This window comes from Leptodactylus fuscus, chromosome 2 (assembly GCF_031893055.1).
Source record: "Leptodactylus fuscus isolate aLepFus1 chromosome 2, aLepFus1.hap2, whole genome shotgun sequence".
Classification (NCBI taxonomy): domain Eukaryota; kingdom Metazoa; phylum Chordata; class Amphibia; order Anura; family Leptodactylidae; genus Leptodactylus; species Leptodactylus fuscus.
In genome coordinates this window covers 254,697,965-254,719,251 of record NC_134266.1, presented here as the reverse complement: position 1 = coordinate 254,719,251, position 21,287 = coordinate 254,697,965, and the positions used below count along the sequence as shown (strand labels likewise).

Genomic DNA, 21,287 nt, shown 5'->3' with positions numbered 1-21,287 from the left:
CTGCTATAGGGTCCTTAAGTCTAAACGATCCCTGGGAGGAGGGAATTGTGTTCTTTAGATACAATATCATATGGATTGGAAAGTGAGAACCAATGGATTATGGAGAGTCATGGAGAATATAAGGACAACAGCAAAGGATCATAAAGAATACAAAGAGAGAAGCTGTGGATCATATAGTGTCATACTAGATATAAAGAAGGATGTAATGTACTATGTAGACCGTATAGAATATAAAGAGAGAAGCCGGGGATCGTATAGGGTCATACTAAATATAAAGAAGGATGTAATGGACTATGTAGACCGTATAGAATATAAAGAGAGAAGCCATGGATCATATAGGGTCATACTAGATATAAAGAGGGATGTAATGGACTATGTAGACCGTATAGAATATAAAGAGAGAAGCCGGGGATCGTATAGGGTCATACTAGATATAAAGAGGGATGTAATGGACTATGTAGACCGTATAGAATATAAAGAGAGAAGCCATGGATCATATAGGGTCATACTAGATATAAAGAGGGATGTAATGGACTATGTAGACCGTATAGAATATAAAGAGAGAAGCCGGGGATCGTATAGTGTCATACTAGATATAAAGAGGGATGTAATGCACTATGTAGACCGTATATAATATAAAAAGAGAATCCATGGATTGTATAGGGTCATACTAAATATAAAAAGGGATGTAATGGACTATGTAGACCATATAGAATATAAAGAGAGAAGTCGGGGATCATATAGGGTCATACTAGGTATAAAGAGGGATGTAATGGACTATGTAGACCGTATAGAATACAAAGAGAGAAGCCGTGGATCGTATAGGGTCATACTAAATATAAAGAGGGATGTAATGGACTATGTAGACCGTATAGAATATAAGGAGAGAAGCTGCGGATCATATATGGTCATACTAAATATAAAGAGGGATATAATGGACTATGTAGACCGTATAGAATATAAAGAGAGAAGCTGTGGATCGTATAGGGTCATACTAAATATAAAGAAGGATGTACTGGACTATGAAGAACATATAGAATATAAAGAGAGAAGCCGTGGATCGTATAGGGTCATACTAAATATAAAGAGGGATATAATGGACTATGTAGACCGTATAGAATATAAAGAGAGAAGCCGTGGATCGTATAGGGTCATACTAGATATAAAGAGGGATGTAATGTACTATGTAGACCGTATAGAATATAGAGAAGCTGTGGAACGTATAGGGTCATACTAAATATAAAGAGGGATATAATGGACTATGTAGACCGTATAGAATATAAAGAGAGAAGCCATGGATCATATAGGGTCATACTAGATATAAAGAAGGATGTAATGGACTATGTAGAACATATAGAGAGAAGCTGTGAATCCTGTAGGTCATATAGGATTATATAAAATATATAGATAAACAATGGACTATATAGGTTATAAAGAATATTAAGAGAGAAGCAACAGACTATATGGACTCACATAGAATATAAAGAGAGACGTAATGGACTATATAGGGCTATACTTTCTATCAAAAGTCAATCAATAGATTGTATAGGATCATAAAGGTTCTAAAGACATAATCTATAGACTACTTCATATAGGATCACATAGAATATAAAGAGAGAAGCAATGGATCATATATGGTAAAGAAGACTATAAGGGGGGAAGCAATAGGCAATATAGGGTAATGTAGAATATACAGAGGGAAGCAATGGATCATATAGGGCAATCAGAATATAAAGAGGAAAGCGATGGACTATATAGGATCATGTAGAATATAAAGAAGTATTAGTCAATACAGGACCATAAAGAATATAACATGGGGGATTATAGATGATTATTTTTGTTAATTACTCATTATGATGATGAATACAAAAGCTGAACTATATATATATATATATATATATATATATATATATATATATATACAGTATATATATATATATATATATTTTTTTTTTTTTTTTTTTTTTTAATTGCAAACTGATAAAAATACTTACAAACAAGCGAAGATTTCCGTTTTTCCTCCAAAATTCTATCATTTCATTAATCAAATCAATGATGACAGTCTACAGATCTCTGCAGCCCATGGTCCTAGCAAAATTGCGTTGTCTCATCAGGTCCCATAGTGATTGGATGTCACACAGATGTCAGATTTACAAATGGGTAGCCGTAGTCTATGGCATCCTGGCCATCTGTAGCCTTCCCATAGCTGACAAGGGCAGTGGGAATGTCTGCAATCTGCTGAACCTGGGGATGATTCCAATAGGACAATCCCACTAATTAGGAGCAATTACTTGTCCAAGTCCATGGCTTGGATGCAAATGTAGGATTCCCAAGAGAAGGTTCTGTTTGTACAATATGTCTGTGTCCTCCTTTCCAGCCCATACATGCAAAATTTTATATACCACGGAGTCGTAATATCATGTATATATCCTGGATATCTGGGGTTTTCAATGAATATCTGCGTTTGTGCTTTAAGGGCATGTTTTTGAAAAACAAGAGAATCCAGTAACCTTCCCTATTATTTGGGGTAATAGTAAAAATGAGCATTATACGTGTGGCCTCCCTGCACCAAACCTCTAATCTGGTGTCCACAGCTGCAAGATCTCAGTCAACCAGATCCTGATGTATTGACCAGTTATCCCAACTGGCCCAGCCCTATCAAGGCCCCGTCCTTTGTAGTGAATGGGAGGATCATTGGCAGATGGGCAGGACACTTGAACTGGAGGACTATAGGGGGAGGGAGGCCATTGTGGAATCTGTATGGAAGAGTAGATAATGGTGGCCATGATCATATTACGCTCCAGTGATGCCAGCCCCTACGGGGGCAAGGTTTTGACCTCCTGTCTGTCTTCTTTATGAAAAAAGAATTTTCATGGATTGATAAACTATCTATTTCTTCGGTAAAATGGAGGATGGACATTGGACATGATAGATTTCAAGAATATATATTTGTTATTGAAGTGGTAGTACCTAGAATAAACTAGTTAGGATATCCTATAGTTTCAATGGATCCTTTGCTTTTAATTGTGGAAGGCAGAACTTGAAGCCCTGGACTCCAATGAAGAATTGTAATGGAGCCCCAATTTACCACATGTCTTTCTTGGGCACCACAGCTCAAATGCCACTGCTAGATCTTCTCCTCCTCTAGCTACACCCCAGCTGATATCGGGATAAGCTAGGCCTCCATCCTACAGATACATAAATTGTACCGCCAACACAATGAATTCTACCAAACTGCATTATAAAAGGTTCATTGACTCTGTATCTAATTTTCACTTTCCTTAATTTTCAGGAATTCAGGTCATTTTATCAAGGCTTCAGAAATCATAACAAGGTGGAGTCGGACACATGTACCGGCTTCATGGGCTTGAAAGATGACTTTGGCCATAGCTTTGGGCGCCTTTACACAGAGACCGGTGATACACACTTAAGTGCAATTGTACCGTGGACTATTCTGCGGAAGCCAACCATGGATAAAGTTAATTCCAGGAAGGATGACCCTGACAAAGATACCTCCGAGGAGACCTGTAGTTCCAGCTGTGATTCAGAAGAAAGCACAAATTCTGATAATGAGTCTGAGCTGTCGAGTAGACTTGTAGCAGAACCATGCCGGGTGACCAAGAAGCATAGACAGCTCTGCCGTTCTCCTTGCATCGAGCCATACATACTGAAAAGGAATGAGATTCTAGAAGACCTGAAAAGTGAACATGGCCAAACAGACTCGAAGGAGATAAAGAAGCCACCGGATGAAGTAAAGGAATACCAAACGAAATTGGACTTTGCACTTAAGTTGGGTTACTCTGAAGAGCAGGTTCTTCTGGTTCTGAACAAGCTTGGTACAAATGCTTTAATAAATGACATTCTGGGTGAACTTGTCAAGCTTGGCAGCAAAAGCGAGACCGAACAAAATGGTGGAGTGAGTAGCACGGTTATACGGGAAGCATCTTCCTTCGAATCTCAAAGACCTGAATCTCCTTTTCATCAGGAGGGAATAGATGACAGTGAGAACCTACGACCAATTGTGATTGACGGGAGCAATGTTGCTATGAGGTGAGTGATGGTGTGACGACTAGAATATGTGCAATGTATATACTGGTATCATTTGTGTCTCAAGTCTCATTGATCTGGGCAAAACACATTCTGTACATGAGAGGGTCGAAAATGCGAAGATGAGAACTGGAACGAGAAGTTAAGAGTAACTCAATAGCAGAATTGTAGACTTTGATCTTGGCCTATAGACAGGGTTGGATACCAATATGGCTGGCAGGAAGCAACTGGTTCGAGAGGGCAGCAGAAGCCTGGAACACAAAGGACATGGAGTTCTGCTCTTTTTCCATACAGAGGCCTTGAATTCTTCTTCACATATATGTTGGTGATAAAGGTGGAAAATCACACCAAGTCCAACTTTTAAAAAATTTCATATATATAGTGTCCAACACTGTACATATAGTCCTACAATACACAGACAACCTTCTTACCCTGTTTCCCCAAAAATAAGTCATCCCCCGAAAGTAAGACATAGCAGAGGTTTTGTTGAATTGTTTAATAAAAGGCACCCCCCGAAAGTAAGACATCCCCCAATAATAATAATCCTTCTGTGCAAAGATTTACGAAGAAAAACATTGCAGCCGGCTGAACACTTTGCGTGATGTTCCGTGTGCACAGGTATGCTGGCTGCTGACGCCACTGCGATACGTTGCATCCACTGTTCCTGCTGCTGTAGGATGATCTGAGAGATGCCCATGGCCATACACTAAGCATCGTATGTGGTGGGGGGGTCCATTTTCCCAGCTCATCCCACAGCAGCAGGAACAGTGGATACAGCGTATGGTATCACAGCAGTGGAAGCAGCCGGCATACCTGTGCACACGGAGCACCGCACACAGTGTTCAGCCGGCTGCAATGCTTTTCTTCATACAGTCTTTGCGCAGCAAGCACATCTCAGTGTAGTGCAGCGGTGACAGCAGCACACAAATAAAATAAGACATCCCCTGAAAATAAGACATAGCGTATCTTTAGGACCAAAATTTAATATAAGACACTGTCTTATTTTCAGGGAAACAGTATTTACACTAGGTTCACACATGCGTTTGGGGATTCTGTTCTTCAGGTCCACTTAGGGACCTGAAAAACAGGAACCCAATCTGCTTAAAAAACTATAGACTACAGTATAATGGGATCCACCAGTTTTGCGCCAGAAAAATTCAGAGTGAAAAGTCTGGCTTGCAGGACTTTCTCTCTGCATTTTTCAATCGGATTTTGGGATGGAATCCCTGTACAGAATCCAGGTGCAGGTGTGACCCTAACCTTAAATCATGACTGTGTAAACCTTTAATTTCTCTTGTGGGGGCACTGCAGCAAAACCGAACATGTGGCAGGTTTCTCCACCAATAACAGCTAGTTCCCAGGAGTCCCAGACTTGTCTAACAAGTAGACATTGCCCAAAGCAGAGAATCCCTTTAAGTATGGAGCTGAAAAACCAATGGTGCGGGGAATCCGCACAGTTATCTGCTAACACAATAGGTTTTGGGAGTACTGACATGTTTTCATATTCGGTTGGTGGTCTCCTTTAAGAGCTCAGAGTTCCTGGTGTTCTGCTTCATTAGACTTGGCCTCTGTCTTGTTTGGTATCGTGTCCAGGATGTTTTCCTCACTTGAGATCCCATGTACATTGGATTGCTTTAAAGACCCTTCCTAGAAGAATGTTGTTAAATGTAACCAAAATGAAAAGTTCCATCCAGCTCACCCAATATTCAACGACTACTTCACACTTGTGTGTCCAGGAAGCACGGAAGCCTTTTGGACTTCAAGGCAACATGGTAATTCTGCAATCATAAAATTCCAGCTTCAACCGAATCACGGAAATCCAATTCAATGTGGTATAAAAAACTCCAATTTTATTAATCCAAAGTTAAAAAATGGTCATATTCCAGTTTATGACAAAGGCCTTTGTCATAAACTGGAATATGAACATTTTTTAGCTTTGGATTAATAAAATTGGAGTTTTTTATACCACATTGAATTGGATTTCCGTGATTCAGTTGAGGTTGTTAAATGTAATTTTGGGTGGTCATCTTAAAGAAACATCGTTGTACTTGTGATAAAATCAAAGCCATGACTAATTGATCAATAATCCCGGGTAACTGTCGTCGTCCTAATTATTCAGGCTGAGTGCCAGCAGTAAGGAAATGACACCAGACACACAACGTTGGTATTAGTTCCTCTCTCAATCAAGGAGGAAATACTGACGCACTTTTATTGAAACAATGTGGGGTTAAATAGCAGCAGAGAAAGGAAGAGAGATAACAACAATGTAAGTTTTCATATTCATTCCTGATTGGTATGGGCCATGTCAATCAAACAGAAAAAGTTTAAGCAGTGCCATATATGGCCAGCTACTCCCGATCCTGCGTGGTAACCTTGGGGAGATGTATTCTGGCAGCAAGCCAAGCATTTGTTTTTCTTGCACCCGTCCTGGATGCAGGCGCCATCTTATCATATAACATTATACCAGTTTCATACATAAGCAACTATATCTAGCATTCAGCTTTTAAGGATAACAATGTTTTTCATACTTTACATGATTACAACCTTCACACTTGGACTACTAGGATGGCTGGATTGTTCATTATTAGAGGCAAAGTAGATGGCAGGAATCTGGGTTATGTGCTAGGGATGGGCGTCAGTGCCACAATGCTGCCCAGACAAAATATTAACACCCCATGATAGGTTTTTTTACATTAGAAGGTGATATATCTTGACTAGAGATGAGCGAACAGTGTTCTATCGAACACATGTTCGATCGGATATCAGGGTGTTCGCCATGTTCGAATCGAATCGAACACCACGTGGTAAAGTGCGCCAAAATTCGATTCCCCTCCCACCTTCCCTGGCGCCTTTTTTGCACCAATAACAGCGCAGGGGAGGTGGGACAGGAACTACGACACTGGGGGCATTGAAAAAAATTGGAAAAAGTCATTGGCTGCCGAAATCAGGTGACCTCCATTTTAGACGAATAGTGGATTTCAAATCCGGGTCATATGAGAATGTGAACTTTGTGACTATGAGACAGGGATAGCTGTACAGGCAGGGATAGCTAGGGATAACCTTTATTTAGGGGGGAATGTTATTAAAAATAACTTTTTGGGGCTCTATCGGGTGTGTAATTGTGATTTTTGTGAGATAAACTTTTTCCCATAGGGATGCATTGGCCAGCGCTGATTGGCCGAATTCCGTACTCTGGCCAATCAGTGCTGGCCAATGCATTCTATTAGCTTGATGAAGCAGAGTGTGCACAAGGGTTCAAGCGCACCCTCGGCTCTGATGTAGCAGAGCCGAGGCTGCACAAGGGTTCAAGCGCACCCTCGGCTCTGATGTAGGAGAGCCGAGGGTGCACTTGAACCCTTGTGCACCCTCAGCTCTGCTACATCAGAGCCGAGGGTGCGCTTGAACCCTTGTGCACACTCTGCTTCATCAAGCTAATAGAATGCATTGGCCAGCGCTGATTGGCCAATGTATTCTATTAGCCTGATGAAGTAGAGCTGAATGTGTGTGCTAAGCACACACATTCAGCTCTACTTCATCGGGCTAATAGAATGCATTGGCCAGCGCTGATTGGCCAGAGTACGGAACTCGACCAATCAGCGCTGGCTCTGCTGGAGGAGGCGGAGTCTAAGATCGCTCCACACCAGTCTCCATTCAGGTCCGACCTTAGACTCCGCCTCCTCCGGCAGAGCCAGCGCTGATTGGCCGAAGGCTGGCCAATGCATTCCTATGCGAATGCAGAGACTTAGCAGTGCTGAGTCAGTTTTGCTCAACTACACATCTGATGCACACTCGGCACTGCTACATCAGATGTAGCAATCTGATGTAGCAGAGCCGAGGGTGCACTAGAACCCCTGTGCAAACTCAGTTCACGCTAATAGAATGCATTGGCCAGCGCTGATTGGCCAATGCATTCTATTAGCCCGATGAAGTAGAGCTGAATGTGTGTGCTAAGCACACACATTCAGCACTGCTTCATCAAGCCAATACAATGCATTAGCCAGTGCTGATTGGCCAGAGTACGGAATTCGGCCAATCAGCGCTGGCTCTGCTGGAGGAGGCGGAGTCTAAGGTCGGACCTGAATGGAGACTGGTGTGGAGCGATCTTAGACTCCGCCTCCTCCAGCAGAGCCAGCGCTGATTGGTCGAGTTCCGTACTCTGGCCAATCAGCGCTGGCCAATGCATTCTATTAGCCCGATGAAGTAGAGCTGAATGTGTGTGCTTAGCACACACATTCAGCTCTACTTCATCAGGCTAATAGAATACATTGGCCAATCAGCGCTGGCCAATGCATTCTATTAGCTTGATGAAGCAGAGTGTGCACAAGGGTTCAAGCGCACCCTCGGCTCTGATGTAGCAGAGCTGAGGGTGCACAAGGGTTCAAGTGCACCCTCGGCTCTCCTACATCAGAGCCGAGGGTGCGCTTGAACCCTTGTGCACACTCTGCTTCATCAAGCTAATAGAATGCATTGGCCAGCACTGATTGGCCAGAGTACGGAATTCGGCCAATCAGCGCTGGCCAATGCATTCTATTAGCCCGATGAAGTAGAGCTGAATGTGTGTGCTAAGCACACACATTCAGCACTGCTTCATCACGCCAATACAATGCATTAGCCAGTGCTGATTGGCCAGAGTACGGAATTCGGCCAATCAGCGCTGGCTCTGCTGGAGGAGGCGGAGTCTAAGATCGCTCCACACCAGTCTCCATTCAGGTCCGACCTTAGACTCCGCCTCCTCCAGCAGAGCCAGCGCTGATTGGTCGAGTTCCGTACTCTGGCCAATCAGCGCTGGCCAATGCATTCTATTAGCCCGATGAAGTAGAGCTGAATGTGTGTGCTTAGCACACACATTCAGCTCTACTTCATCGGGCTAATAGAATGCATTGGCCAGCGCTGATTGGCCGAATTCCGTACTCTGGCCAATCAGCACTGGCTAATGCATTGTATTGGCTTGATGAAGCAGTGCTGAATGTGTGTGCTTAGCACACACATTCAGCTCTACTTCATCGGGCTAATAGAATGCATTGGCCAATCAGCGCTGGCCAATGCATTCTATTAGCGTGAACTGAGTTTGCACAGGGGTTCTAGTGCACCCTCGGCTCTGCTACATCAGATTGCTACATCTGATGTAGCAGTGCCGAGTGTGCATCAGATGTGTAGTTGAGCAAAACTGACTCAGCACTGCTAAGTCTGCATTCGCATAGGAATGCATTGGCCAGCCTTCGGCCAATCAGCGCTGGCTCTGCCGGAGGAGGCGGAGTCTAAGGTCGGACCTGAATGGAGACTGGTGTGGAGCTATCTTAGACTCCGCCTCCTCCAGCAGAGCCAGCGCTGATTGGTCGAGTTCCGTACTCTGGCCAATCAGCACTGGCCAATGCATTTCTATGGGGAAAAGTTAGCTTGCGAAAATCGCAAACTGACAGGGATTTCCATGAAATAAAGTGACTTTTATGCCCCCAGACATGCTTCCCCTGCTGTCCCAGTGTCATTCCAGGGTGTTGGTATCATTTCCTGGGGTGTCATAGTGGACTTGGTGACCCTCCAGACACGAATTTGGGTTTCCCCCTTAACGAGTTTATGTTCCCCATAGACTATAATGGGGTTCGAAACCCATTCGAACACTCGAACAGTGAGCGGCTGTTCGAATCGAATTTCGAACCTCGAACATTTTAGTGTTCGCTCATCTCTAATCTTGACATCCTATGACTTGACAGATGACATGTGGCTCAGAATTGAATGCCTTTATATGAAAGACTGACCCATACTCTGCCATTGCTTTTGTGAAGCTTCTAAATGATACTTAATAGGGTTGACTAAGAAGAATATAAAAAAGTGGCGCCACTCTTAGGCCGTGTCTGGCATTACAGCTATGCCACATGCACTTGAGATCTTCGCTGGGGGGCAAACAGTAGGTAGTAACATTATAAACATGTTACATACAAATGACAGAAATGACAAAAAATAAGGACAGTCTGAAATGGGTCATATCCATTAGGTATATGGTATCAGCACACTGGTCCATAATTATTATATTGTCTATGACAGCTTTAGACACAAAATGACTTGCTACTGGTGATTTATGTCAAATATGCAGTAAAATACCATTCACCGGTCACCAGAAGTCATGGCCCCTTTAGATTTCACATTACAAAGAGAATAACCTCATAATGCGTGACATATGGATCACCATATGGCGGTACACAGAGTGCCTTTGACTCCATAGTACTGAGGAACAGGGACTCTGTGTCTCTCCATACAACCTTAACCTTGGCTGACTTTGATCCTGGAGATGCATAGTGTATATACTGACTGTTCTCAGCCCCAGAAACAAATACCTAGGGGGACGTTTATCAGTATCAATGGTGCAGCGGTCCCTCCCCAGTGCAAAGTGAGACAGATTCATCAGCCTGGCATGGCACAGAAGCATTTGTCATTTATCTATATAGTTACAATTTTAATCTGAGCAGAACCTTCATATAATTCTTATATCCATTTCATTCTATGTGCCTGTGTGCAACACAACACTGCCCCCTGTGGCCATATTGATAAATGCATGTCCTGAGCATACAGTAATTCTTGATTGAATTTGCCCCCGTGAGTTTTGCTTTATTGCCTTCAACTTATTTTTGCCAAGTATCTCTACAATGGCAAGTCAATTGTGGGATGTAGAGGGAGCGATAACCCCGAAGACCTTTTGTTGTGGATTTTTCCTTTCACCTTCCATGACTATACCCTTAGGGTAAGTTCACTCAGAGTAATTTGACGCAGATTTGGCGCTTAATCGGCGGTGGAAAACCGCAATTTCGTTCCTCTTCATTTTCTGCTGTGTGAACCTTATTTTTTCAGCGTCCTTCTGTAATATCTCACATTAAAAAATCAATGGGAGGCGGAATCTGCCGCCCCAGATCAGAGTCAAATTCCTACGTATAAATGGCCCATTAAAGAAGTCCTTCCACCAGTTATTAGCATCCACTGATTCTGGCACAGTTGGAATTTTTTCTCTAGTCCCCACCATTCCTGAACAGTCAATGCTGTTAGTTTTGATGCCTGATATGTTATCTAATCTCAGTAATATCAGATGGGTGGTGTCAGGCAGGGGGTGTGATTCAGAGCTCCAAACAGAGGCAGCCAATGTCAGAGCTCAGAATCACACCCCTTTGTCTGCTCCTGCCTGACACCCCCCTCCTGACAGTACAGAGCCTAAATAGTATATCAGGCACCAAAACTAACAGCATTGATTGCTCGGGAATGGTGGAGGCTAGAGAAAAATTTTCAGTTGTGACAAAGCCATCTCATTAAATGATGCAAATTGCTGATCTTGGCAGAGGTAGTGAAAGGTCCTCTTTAAGGCTCAGGCCCCAGCCAAAAAGCGCTGCGAGAAAACCAGTGGTGGAAATACATTGTATTGTTTCCCGAAGCACTTATCACAGAAAGTCCGGACATAGTACAGCCTTAATTTCAGGTAAACAAACAAAATAAATACCTGCTCGTCTGAGCGCTAACTAAACAGTAGGTTAACCTAACTATACATGTGGCTTACTACCAGCCACACAAACAAAACTGGATCAATATAGTCCCACGGGACACAGGGTTACAGGACAGAACCATATACATCCTTTCACCTCATGGAACTGCCATGAACTGCAGGATCTGCAGCCTTTTTCTGGTCCAGTAGTGAGACTAAGATCTACACCTGCGCTGAGGCCTACTCCAGATCTGCCCAGGACCACACATATGTCAGAAACCTTGGGCTAATATACCTGGACTCTGGCACTCTGCCTGTCACCTCCTCACAGTGTCTATGAGTAGTCTGAGATATGCGTCTCTCTTGTTATTGCTTCGGGTTACTACTCTCTGCCTCCACAGGTTGACTTCTGTGCATAAACACAAGCTCTTCATAGGTTTACTAGGACATCAGTGTATGGAGAGATGATTTCCACTACTGCAGGGAAAGGATGATAAACTAAAGAGGGAGCTGAGCTGCAATAGCACATCATCAGTACAGTACAATGTGCAACAATCGGCTAGTGGGGATGCCAGGTCTCATACCTCCACTGATCCCATACTCTTTGGACAACCCCTTTAAGGAAATAATGTCATGAACCGTTAGTTAAAACATAATCTAAACTCATTGCAATGCACTTAATATTACAATGTGTGGTGGTCCTCAGCTTCTGGTGGAAGGCCATCTGTAGCACTCGCTTCAGCAAGAGCAGCTGATCGATCACATGTGTCCATGCCATACAATACTGCAAGAGCTGCCTGGGCTCTATGACTAGCAGGTGTTGAGGCACGACACAAAGTTGGCCCTTTCCATACTGTACCAAGAAGTCCAAAATTTGTTAATTATACAACTCCTGGCAGAATATGGCGCCACGTGCAACGTTTATTGTCTTGCATTAAGAAATTCTAGCAATAGGGAAAATGTAGTTTAATTTCACATGGTGTTCAATTAATTATCTTTCCATTGCGGCAATTCCCAGTGTGGCTCTGAATAGAAATGCATGTGATAAGTAGTCATTGGTATAATTGCTAATGTTCTCAAAGAGATCCCACTTCAGACAAGAAATCATTACATCGAAATTGCTCTTGTAATTTCCTATTCATCTGTTGGATTACAAGAGGCGATTTCAGACGAGGGCTCTGCCTGGAATTGAAGGGAATGGGGGAGAATGTTATAGAAACTATAAGTGACTCATAACGGTGACAGTGATTGACAGCTCCGGATTTAAGGTTTGTATGGGAATTTTATACATTTTTTTTTGGCAAAATTGGATACTCATAGTCTGTTTAGCCTACTTGCATTCTAACAGTCTATCTATCAGAATTTTTTTTTTTTTTTTTGGAAACAGCGCCACCCTTGTCCATGGTTGTGTCTGGTATTGCAGCCCAGGTTCATGCAACCCTTTGGCGTTCACAATCCCAGTGTGAGAACATATACCTGCTTGGACCCAAAAATGGCCGTTTCGACGATGCATTGATTTCAATGTATCTGTTCCTAATTCAAAATGCGCAAAATGCGTTAGCGTGACTACAGCGTATGGCAGACGCCACACACAGTGGATATGCTGCTGCTGTAAAATTTTGCAGTATGTTTCCCTGAAAGCTGCACTTGGAAAAACCACCTCGAAATCGGTTGTTTTTGCAGCTGAATATCTGCAGGAATTGCTGTCTCTGCAGCTTCTAATCTTTGCATTGCAGTGGTTGAAACGCGCAGCATAAATAGACATGTAGCAGGTTGAAAATCCGCCGCACAGTCACTTTGCACCGCAGGTTTTAGCTGCATCATGTGACTTAGATTTGGCAAACTACCTGCTGTCCATGGCTGCCCCCTGTGAGTATAGCCAGTGTGACCCCAGCCTCATTCTCCCTTTCCTGCACAAAGCTCTATTCCACTATTACATTTGTATTTCCCTGTATAGACCTTGTCGCCTGTTGCTTTCCAATGCTGCGGGGATAGTGCGTAGTCACTGGGAATAGTTTGATATTTTTTTTCCGCTCTGATAAATTTTCTGATGATTCCATTTTCCTCTGGTCAAAATGCTCTTTGACATTTCTAAGTTTATACCATGCAGTGCAAAGAACATTTGGTGTTTCAGGCGGCCAATATGGCAGCAATGTAACATCCGGATTACAGCTGCAAGACCCAGATATCTATTAGTTCTACTGCAGGGAACTGCAATCAGCATAGGACTCTATAGGAGGTTACAATGTCTTCATGTGTGTCAATGAGGACTCCACTGACTATCCCTCTTCCTTCATAGACTGTAAGCCCTTGTGGCCCTCTATACCACTGTGCCACATGGTAACTGTTAGTATTATATTTGTTTTGTATATTTTGTGTACCGTATGTAAGCCCCCAAATGTAAATTAATATAATAATGTACAGCACCATGGAATTAATATAATAATGTACAGCACCATGGAATTAATATAATAATGTACAGCACCATGGAATTAATATAATAATGTACAGCATCATGGTATTAATATAATAATGTACAGCACCATGGAATTAATATAATAATGTACAGCACCATGGAATTAATATAATAATGTACAGCACCATGGAATTAATATAATAATGTACAGCATCATGGTATTAATATAATAATGTACAGCACCATGGAATTAATATAATAATGTACAGCATCATGGTATTAATATAATAATGTACAGCACCATGGAATTAATATAATAATGTCCAGCACCATGGAATTACTGTAATATAATATGATTCCAATGCTCATGTGAACGTAGCCTAAGTGCGGGTTCACACCTGCGCCTGGTCTCCGCTTTCAGGTTTCCGTATTCTCCCCGAGAAACTGGACAGGAGACAAAAACTGGCAGTCACTTGAATGGGTTTGCAAAGTTACCGCCCGTGAGCGTTTAGTGCCTGTCCGCGGTGAAACCGTTTCTTTTAACCGGACACAAAGTTGGACATGCCACACTTTGTGTCCAGTTAAAAAAAAAAACGGTTTTGCCGCGGACAAGCAATAAGACGCTCACGGGCGGACACTGACTGCCAGGTTTCTATCTCCTGTCCAGTTTCTCGGGCAGAAGACAGAAACCCACAAATCGGAGACCCGGGGCGCAGAGGTGAACCGCCCCTAGAAAGATAGAGGGATACCTTATCTCCTTGTAATATACACCGCATCACTCTCCTTCTCTCTGTTTGGGGTCTTATTGGGACTCATTGTCACCAGATCTTCTCATCCACCAGAGGTCTAATCTGCCCCTAGTTGATGTTGATAAGTAGAAGGAATATATAATGTATAGGGATATATAGGTTTGCTACATCATCCATTAATACCACCTTCCGTCTCTTGTAGTCATGGAAATAAAGAAGTATTTTCTTGCCGCGGGATCAAGCTCGCTGTCACCTGGTTCCAAGACAGAGGACATAAGGATATTACAGTGTTTGTTCCCGCCTGGCGGAAGGAGCAGTCACGACCCGATGCTCTTATCACTGGTGAGTGCTGATACCCAACCTCATAGAATGGGAAGATGGAAGGAAGTCTAATAAATTGTATCACTGTGTGCCGGGCTAAGCTAAGATAGCAAATGTCCTGCACTTTTTATTTTACAATTGTCTTGTGCTTTATTTTATCCCCTGAGCATTCTGAGTAAGAGTGATGCCCCACGTTGCGAAAACACAGCTTTTTTTGTTGCAGATTTTTTTGCATCTTTTTGAACCAAAGCCAGGAGTGGATTGAGCAGAAGGGAGAAGTATAAGAACTTCTGATATATTTTCCCTAAAAAAACACAGCTAGATCTGCAACAAAAAAATGCAACGTGAGGCCTCAGTCTTAGTGTACACTTGTGCTCCGGAATTGCTATTTTTTGCACGCTCCTATAGAGAAATAAAACAGGAACAGCAAACACAAAAACGTCTTTAAAGGGATCCTATCATTCAGATGGAATTTTTTGTCCCTAAAATGTCAGATTAGCCTTAAGAAAGGTTATTCTTCTCCTACCTTTTGATGTCTTCTCTGTGCTGCCATTCTGTAAAAATCCGGGTTTTCTTCAGTATGCAAATGAGTTCTCCCGCGGCACTGGGGGCGGGCCCCAGCGCTCAAACAGCACTAGGGGCGTCCCCAATGCTGTGAGAGAACTCTCCAGCACCGCCTCTATCTTCTTCAGGAATGTCCTCTTCCTGTGTCTTCTTCTGGCGCAGGCGGTGAAACTTGTAGGCCTCGGGCAGAGTCAACTGCGCATGCCCACAGGCCACAAGAAAATGGCCGCTTACTTACTTAACTCAGGACGGAAGAAGACACAGGGAGAGGACGTTCCAGAAAAAAATGGAGGCATTGCTGGAGAGTTCTCTTGCAGCATTGGGGACTCCCCCAGTGCTGCGAGAGAACTCATTTGCATACCAGCGAAAACCGGGATTTCTTTGGAACGGCGGCGCGGAGAAGACATCTAAAGGTAGGAAACGAATAGCCTTTCTTAAGGACATTCCTACATGTTAGGGACAAAAAATTCCATCTGAATGATAGGATCCCTTTAAGGTTCTCCATGATATTTCATGAGATTTCCTCCGCGCACTTTTTGTGTTACATTTTTGTTTTTATTTTACAGTTTCATGAAATTTGTCCACACATTTCGCAATTCCCCGTGTCCTACATCTATTATATGAAAGATAAAGAATATCCCCTCGTATTCTAATCCTAATGTCATATTTGGGTTGGGTGTGTGTGTGTGGGGGGGGGGGGGGGGGGGGGTTGGCCAGGTCCTGAATCAGAAGTAAAGATCTAAGAATTAGAATTCTTGGCATCATCAGTTTTCTAATCATTGAAATACCTTTCAGATCAAGAAATCCTACGGAAGTTGGAGAAGGACAAGATCCTAGTATTCACCCCTTCTCGGCGTGTCCAGGGCAGAAGAGTGGTGTGCTATGATGATCGCTTCATAGTAAAGTTGGCATTCGAGTCAGATGGCATTATTGTATCGAACGATAACTATCGGGATCTGGCCAATGAGAAGCCTGAATGGAAGAAATTCATAGATGAACGGCTGCTCATGTACTCATTTGTCAATGACAAGTAAGTCAATCATCTTTCTTGCAGAAAACCTGCATTATTTAGGGACAACATGCTGGCTCAGGAGTTAGCTAGTCCTGGGTTCGAATCCTGCCAAGGACACACATCTGCAAGGAGTCAATTCCCCACTCTTTTGTGTCCTACCAATTCTAAACCTGAGCACCTTACATGTTCTTACCGTCCATTAAAAGAATGACTTTAGGTGAAATGCACTAGGCCCTTAGCTCTAGGGCCCCTACTGCTGCTAGATGGGCTACCTCCATGGACCTATGCTGGTTTATAATATGAGCTTTAATTCAGTATCTCTACAGGATGGTATTTGTTTCTACTGTAGACCGAAATATAGTTATGATTGAACGTCCAAGCAATATATAAAGGGCCTGACCTAAACCAAGATCCCTTTATACAACAAGGCCTCAAAGGTGATGTCACGGGTAGCTGACTTTGATAGCAGTCTCGTGTTCCTGGAGTCTATTTCTTATGTGTTGGATCACCAATAGTCTACTTAGTAGACTCTACTAGACTGTATAGATATGTCCTGTGTAGGGTTGAGCCGATCTTGACTTTCCAGGATCGATTTTGAAATCTGATTTCCGATCATTTTTCATTCGAACCCGATCTCGATCCCAATGCAAGTCAATGGGATTTTTTTACTAATCGGAGATCGGATTTTAAAAACAATCCTATTCACTATACAGCATGGAATCTAACAATTGAACTCTTTAATTGTTAGAATCCACGCTGTGTAGTGATTTTTTTTAATCACTAAGTAGCCAGAGGATTTTTTTTTAATCCTCTGGCTACTTAGTCCCCCCTGGTGTCCACTTACCTGCAGAGATGGCTGGTCCGGTGCCCGGTGTTCTCGTTCTTCTTCGCCTCGCTGCCCCCTGCCTCCCAGGTTAGGAGAGTGTGGGCGGGTTAGGAAGGTGTGGGCGGGTACTGGGCGGGGAGACGTGATGTCTCCCCGCCCTGTACACACCCACACTCTCCTAAGCCACAAGCTCCACCTTCTCCCTAGTTCTTTAACACTAATCTGGGAGGCGGGGGCAGTGAGGTGAAGAAGAATAAGAACACCGGGCACCGGACCAGCCATCTCTGCAGGAAAGTAGCTACTAGAGATGTTAGCTAGTCTCCCATTAGAATGAATGGACGCAGCCGGCGCGCAGGGGGTTAAGGCTGTGTGCAGGCTGCTTCCATTCATCCCTATGGAACCGCAGTGGAGCCTTCACACTGAGTATACACTCCGCTCGGAATGAAACGAGCATTTTCCCCCCATAGACTATAATAGGGTTCGATATTTGATTTGAGTAGTCGAATATTGAGGGGCTACTCGAAACGAATATCGAATTTCGAACATTTTACTGTTCGCTCATCTCTAGTTGGGACACCTAGTGGCTGCAAGGACCTTTGGCGCAGATAACTCAAAACCATGACATAGATGTTATATATATATATATATATATACGTGACGAATTCTGATATTGTATGGCACAGTGAGGAGGAGATGAACATGGCGCAGATGTTTCCCAATAAGCTATTCTATGAAATCTAATTTAGGAAACTAATGACTTATCCGCCATCATCCATTGTCATAGACGTGGACTACTCATAGTGTGCAGTAATAAGGTAGACCCCGTAAGTCACATCCTCCATTGTACCCATATTACTTTTCACTTGTGATTCAGAGCGCTGTTGTCGTAAGCGACACCTCGCGAGTAGAGTAATAAAAGACGAAATCTAATAGACGGGGGAAATATAATAGAAGGTGGAAGCTGAAGATGTCATATTACTTTGAAGGAGTCTCCTATAAATAGCACTGAAGCGACTGTCTTTCTTGCTCCTACACAGATGAGTGCTTGTCAGGCTCTTATGAGTCAAAGAGGTCGATAAAGTGACCTGAAGTGTCTGGGATAGAAAATAATAAGACGTGTGAATAGGAGAGAATGTCTGAGAGAGAATGAGAGAAAGACTCTTTTTTCCATTCACTCCCATTATTTTCACGTTAACAGGGTAGAATAGGAATACAAAAATGCGATTGCTTTTTTTCCAAAAGCAGTGCCACAATTGACCACAGGTTGTGTGTGGTATTGCAGCTCATGCCCATTAACTTTATTAGAGCTGAGCTGCAACGCAAGGGCAGAAAGTAGCCATTCACTTTATATAATCCATTTTTCAATATTTTCCATGTCACCATCTATGTTTTTAAAACTAGACCTTGCAATTTTCACTCTGACCCTTAAACTTAATAATAGGCTGACATTTTTCAATTCTGTAGGAATTTTTTTTCCAGCAGTCACCTCATTTACAGATAATATTACAATAGAATTACAATTACACAATTATTACAATTCAGCTTCCACCTTCTATTTTATTCCCCCCGTCCATTAAAATGAACCCTCCAACGATGAAAGTTTTGGTCCCTTGAAAAAATCCTTGCTCAATAAACTTCATCATATATAAAAGTTATCATTTTCTTTTTTATTTTTGTAGATTTATGCCACCTGATGATCCCCTAGGCCGCCATGGACCAAGCCTGGACAATTTTTTAAGGAAGAAGCCTGTGGTGCCTGAATACAAAAAGCAGCCTTGTCCTTATGGTAAGTTAGTAGTTATATGCTGCAATACAAAAAGAAATACAGCACAAGAAGTATAGAATGGTAATAATGCCCAGGCTCTAACCAAATAATGGGGGAGTTCACACTACCGTTATTAATGTCCATTGCTGTCTTCCGTCATAGGATGACAGTAACGGACATTAAACTGTTGCAGAGAGTGGTAACAGGCTGATTCTGTCTCCAATCCCATTGACACTAATGTAAACCACATGACAGAAGCTGTCTTCCTTTATTTTCTGTTACAAAAATACACAAACATGACAGGAGGTAGCTTCCATCATGTTTTCTACTAGTTTGTGTGTTTGGATGTTTGTGAGTTTGGATGTTTGCTCCTCAATCACGGCCAAACCGCTGAACGGATTTGGCTGAGATTGCACACATACCTGTAAGGTGACCGGGAAGGAAACATAGGCTACTTCATAGGCCGCTCCATCCCCAGACATCACGACCGCTACCGAAGAACGTATTGTCCTGCGACGCTGCAGGACCTAAGATGACGTCATCCCTGGCTTCAGCAGGGCTCCGATAGGTCTGCTGCATCCTGTGGGCTGCCCGATGGACGAAGTGCGAGCCGGAAAACATGGTGGCGACTCGCCGCTCCAGCGCGACACTGACATGCAGGCTGGCTGTGCGGCGCAGGATGAGCCGCTTGGGTGTGCACAGCCTGCGCTCCGGACACAACCGTGCATATCCACAGCTGTGGAGTGAAGCTGACACGTGGCCCACTCGCTGTGGCAGGGAAACTGGATTGGCTGTGTAAGTAACCACAGGGGGTTACCACGGTGCCAGGGGCCATAGTATAGGACTTTGGGGGACCAGGGAGTCGCACTGGAGGGGAGGGGGCCGCACAACAGTGGTTTGGGGAGCCAGAGGGGTGCCCAGGGCCCCCTTACCAGGGATCCCGCGGGGGTAGGGTTTGGAGGTGCGCATGGAAGGAGGGGGCCGCGCTACAGAGATTTGGGTGCGCCGGAGCCACGCGGGCCAGGGGCCACGAGTTAGATACACGTATCTGCACAAAGTACCATGTGCCGAAAGATTACATACGTGTGTCTGCACACAGTTCCACAAGCCAACGGATTACATACGCACGTCTGCACACAGTTCCACAACCCAAAGGATTAGATACGCACATCTGCACACAGTACCACACGCCAGATTATTAAATACACAGGTCAGCACACAGTATCACACGCCAGAGCATTAGATATGCATGTCTGCACACAGTAGCACAAGCTGGAGGGATTAGATACACACCACTGCACACAGTACCACACGCCGTAGGATTGGATACACGCCAATGCACGCAGTTACACACGCCGTAGGATTAAATACGCGCATCTACACACAGTTCCACATGCCAAAGGATTAGATACACGTGTCTGCACACAGTTCCACATGCCAGAGGATTAGATACGCGCATTTGCACAAAGTACCAAACACCGGAAGATTAGATACGCACGTCTACACATAGTACTACAAGCCGGAGGATTGGATATGTGACAATGCCAGGTTACACACGCCGCAGGATTAGATACGTGCATCTACACACAGTTCTACATGCCAGAGGATTAGATACGCACGTCTGCACACAGTTCCACATGCCAGAGGATTAGATACACAGGTCAGCACACAGTATCACATGCCAGAGGATTAGATACGCACATCTGCACACAGTACCACAAGCCAGAGGATTACATACACATGTCTTAACTAGAGATGAGCGAACACTAAAATGTCCGAGGTTCGAAATCCGATTCGAACAGCCGCACACTGTTCGACTGTTCGAACGGATTTCGAACCCCATTATAGTCTATGGGGGGAAATGCTCGTTTCAGGGGTACGCAAAATTCAATAAAATTATACTTACCAAGTCCACGAGTGACGGTCGGGCTGGATTCTCCTTGAAGTTTTCTCCCGGCGCAGCGCCCCCGCGGCGTCTTCCGGCTGCAATCTACTCTGCCTAGGCGTCAGGGCCTAGGCAGAGCTGACTGCACATGCGCGGTCGGCTCTGCCCGGCCTGACGCCTGAGCAGAGCCGACTGCGCATGCGAGGGCATGCCCGCGCATGCGCAGTCGGCTCTGCCTAG

The 21,287-nt window shown here is 43.8% G+C and overlaps 1 protein-coding gene across 2 annotated transcripts in view; it reads left to right on the top strand.

The window, feature by feature from the left end:
• Positions 1–21,287, top strand: part of ZC3H12C (zinc finger CCCH-type containing 12C) — a 94,328-nt gene that overhangs the window by 69,806 nt on the left and 3,235 nt on the right. For both annotated transcript variants that reach the window (XM_075262972.1, XM_075262971.1), the window contains exons 2-5: positions 3,293–4,050; positions 14,877–15,016; positions 16,355–16,589; positions 19,077–19,183. In XM_075262972.1, the coding sequence (XP_075119073.1) occupies positions 3,362–4,050; positions 14,877–15,016; positions 16,355–16,589; positions 19,077–19,183 (1,171 nt within the window). In that variant the 5' untranslated portion in view covers positions 3,293–3,361. The remainder of the gene's footprint in view (positions 1–3,292; positions 4,051–14,876; positions 15,017–16,354; positions 16,590–19,076; positions 19,184–21,287) is intronic.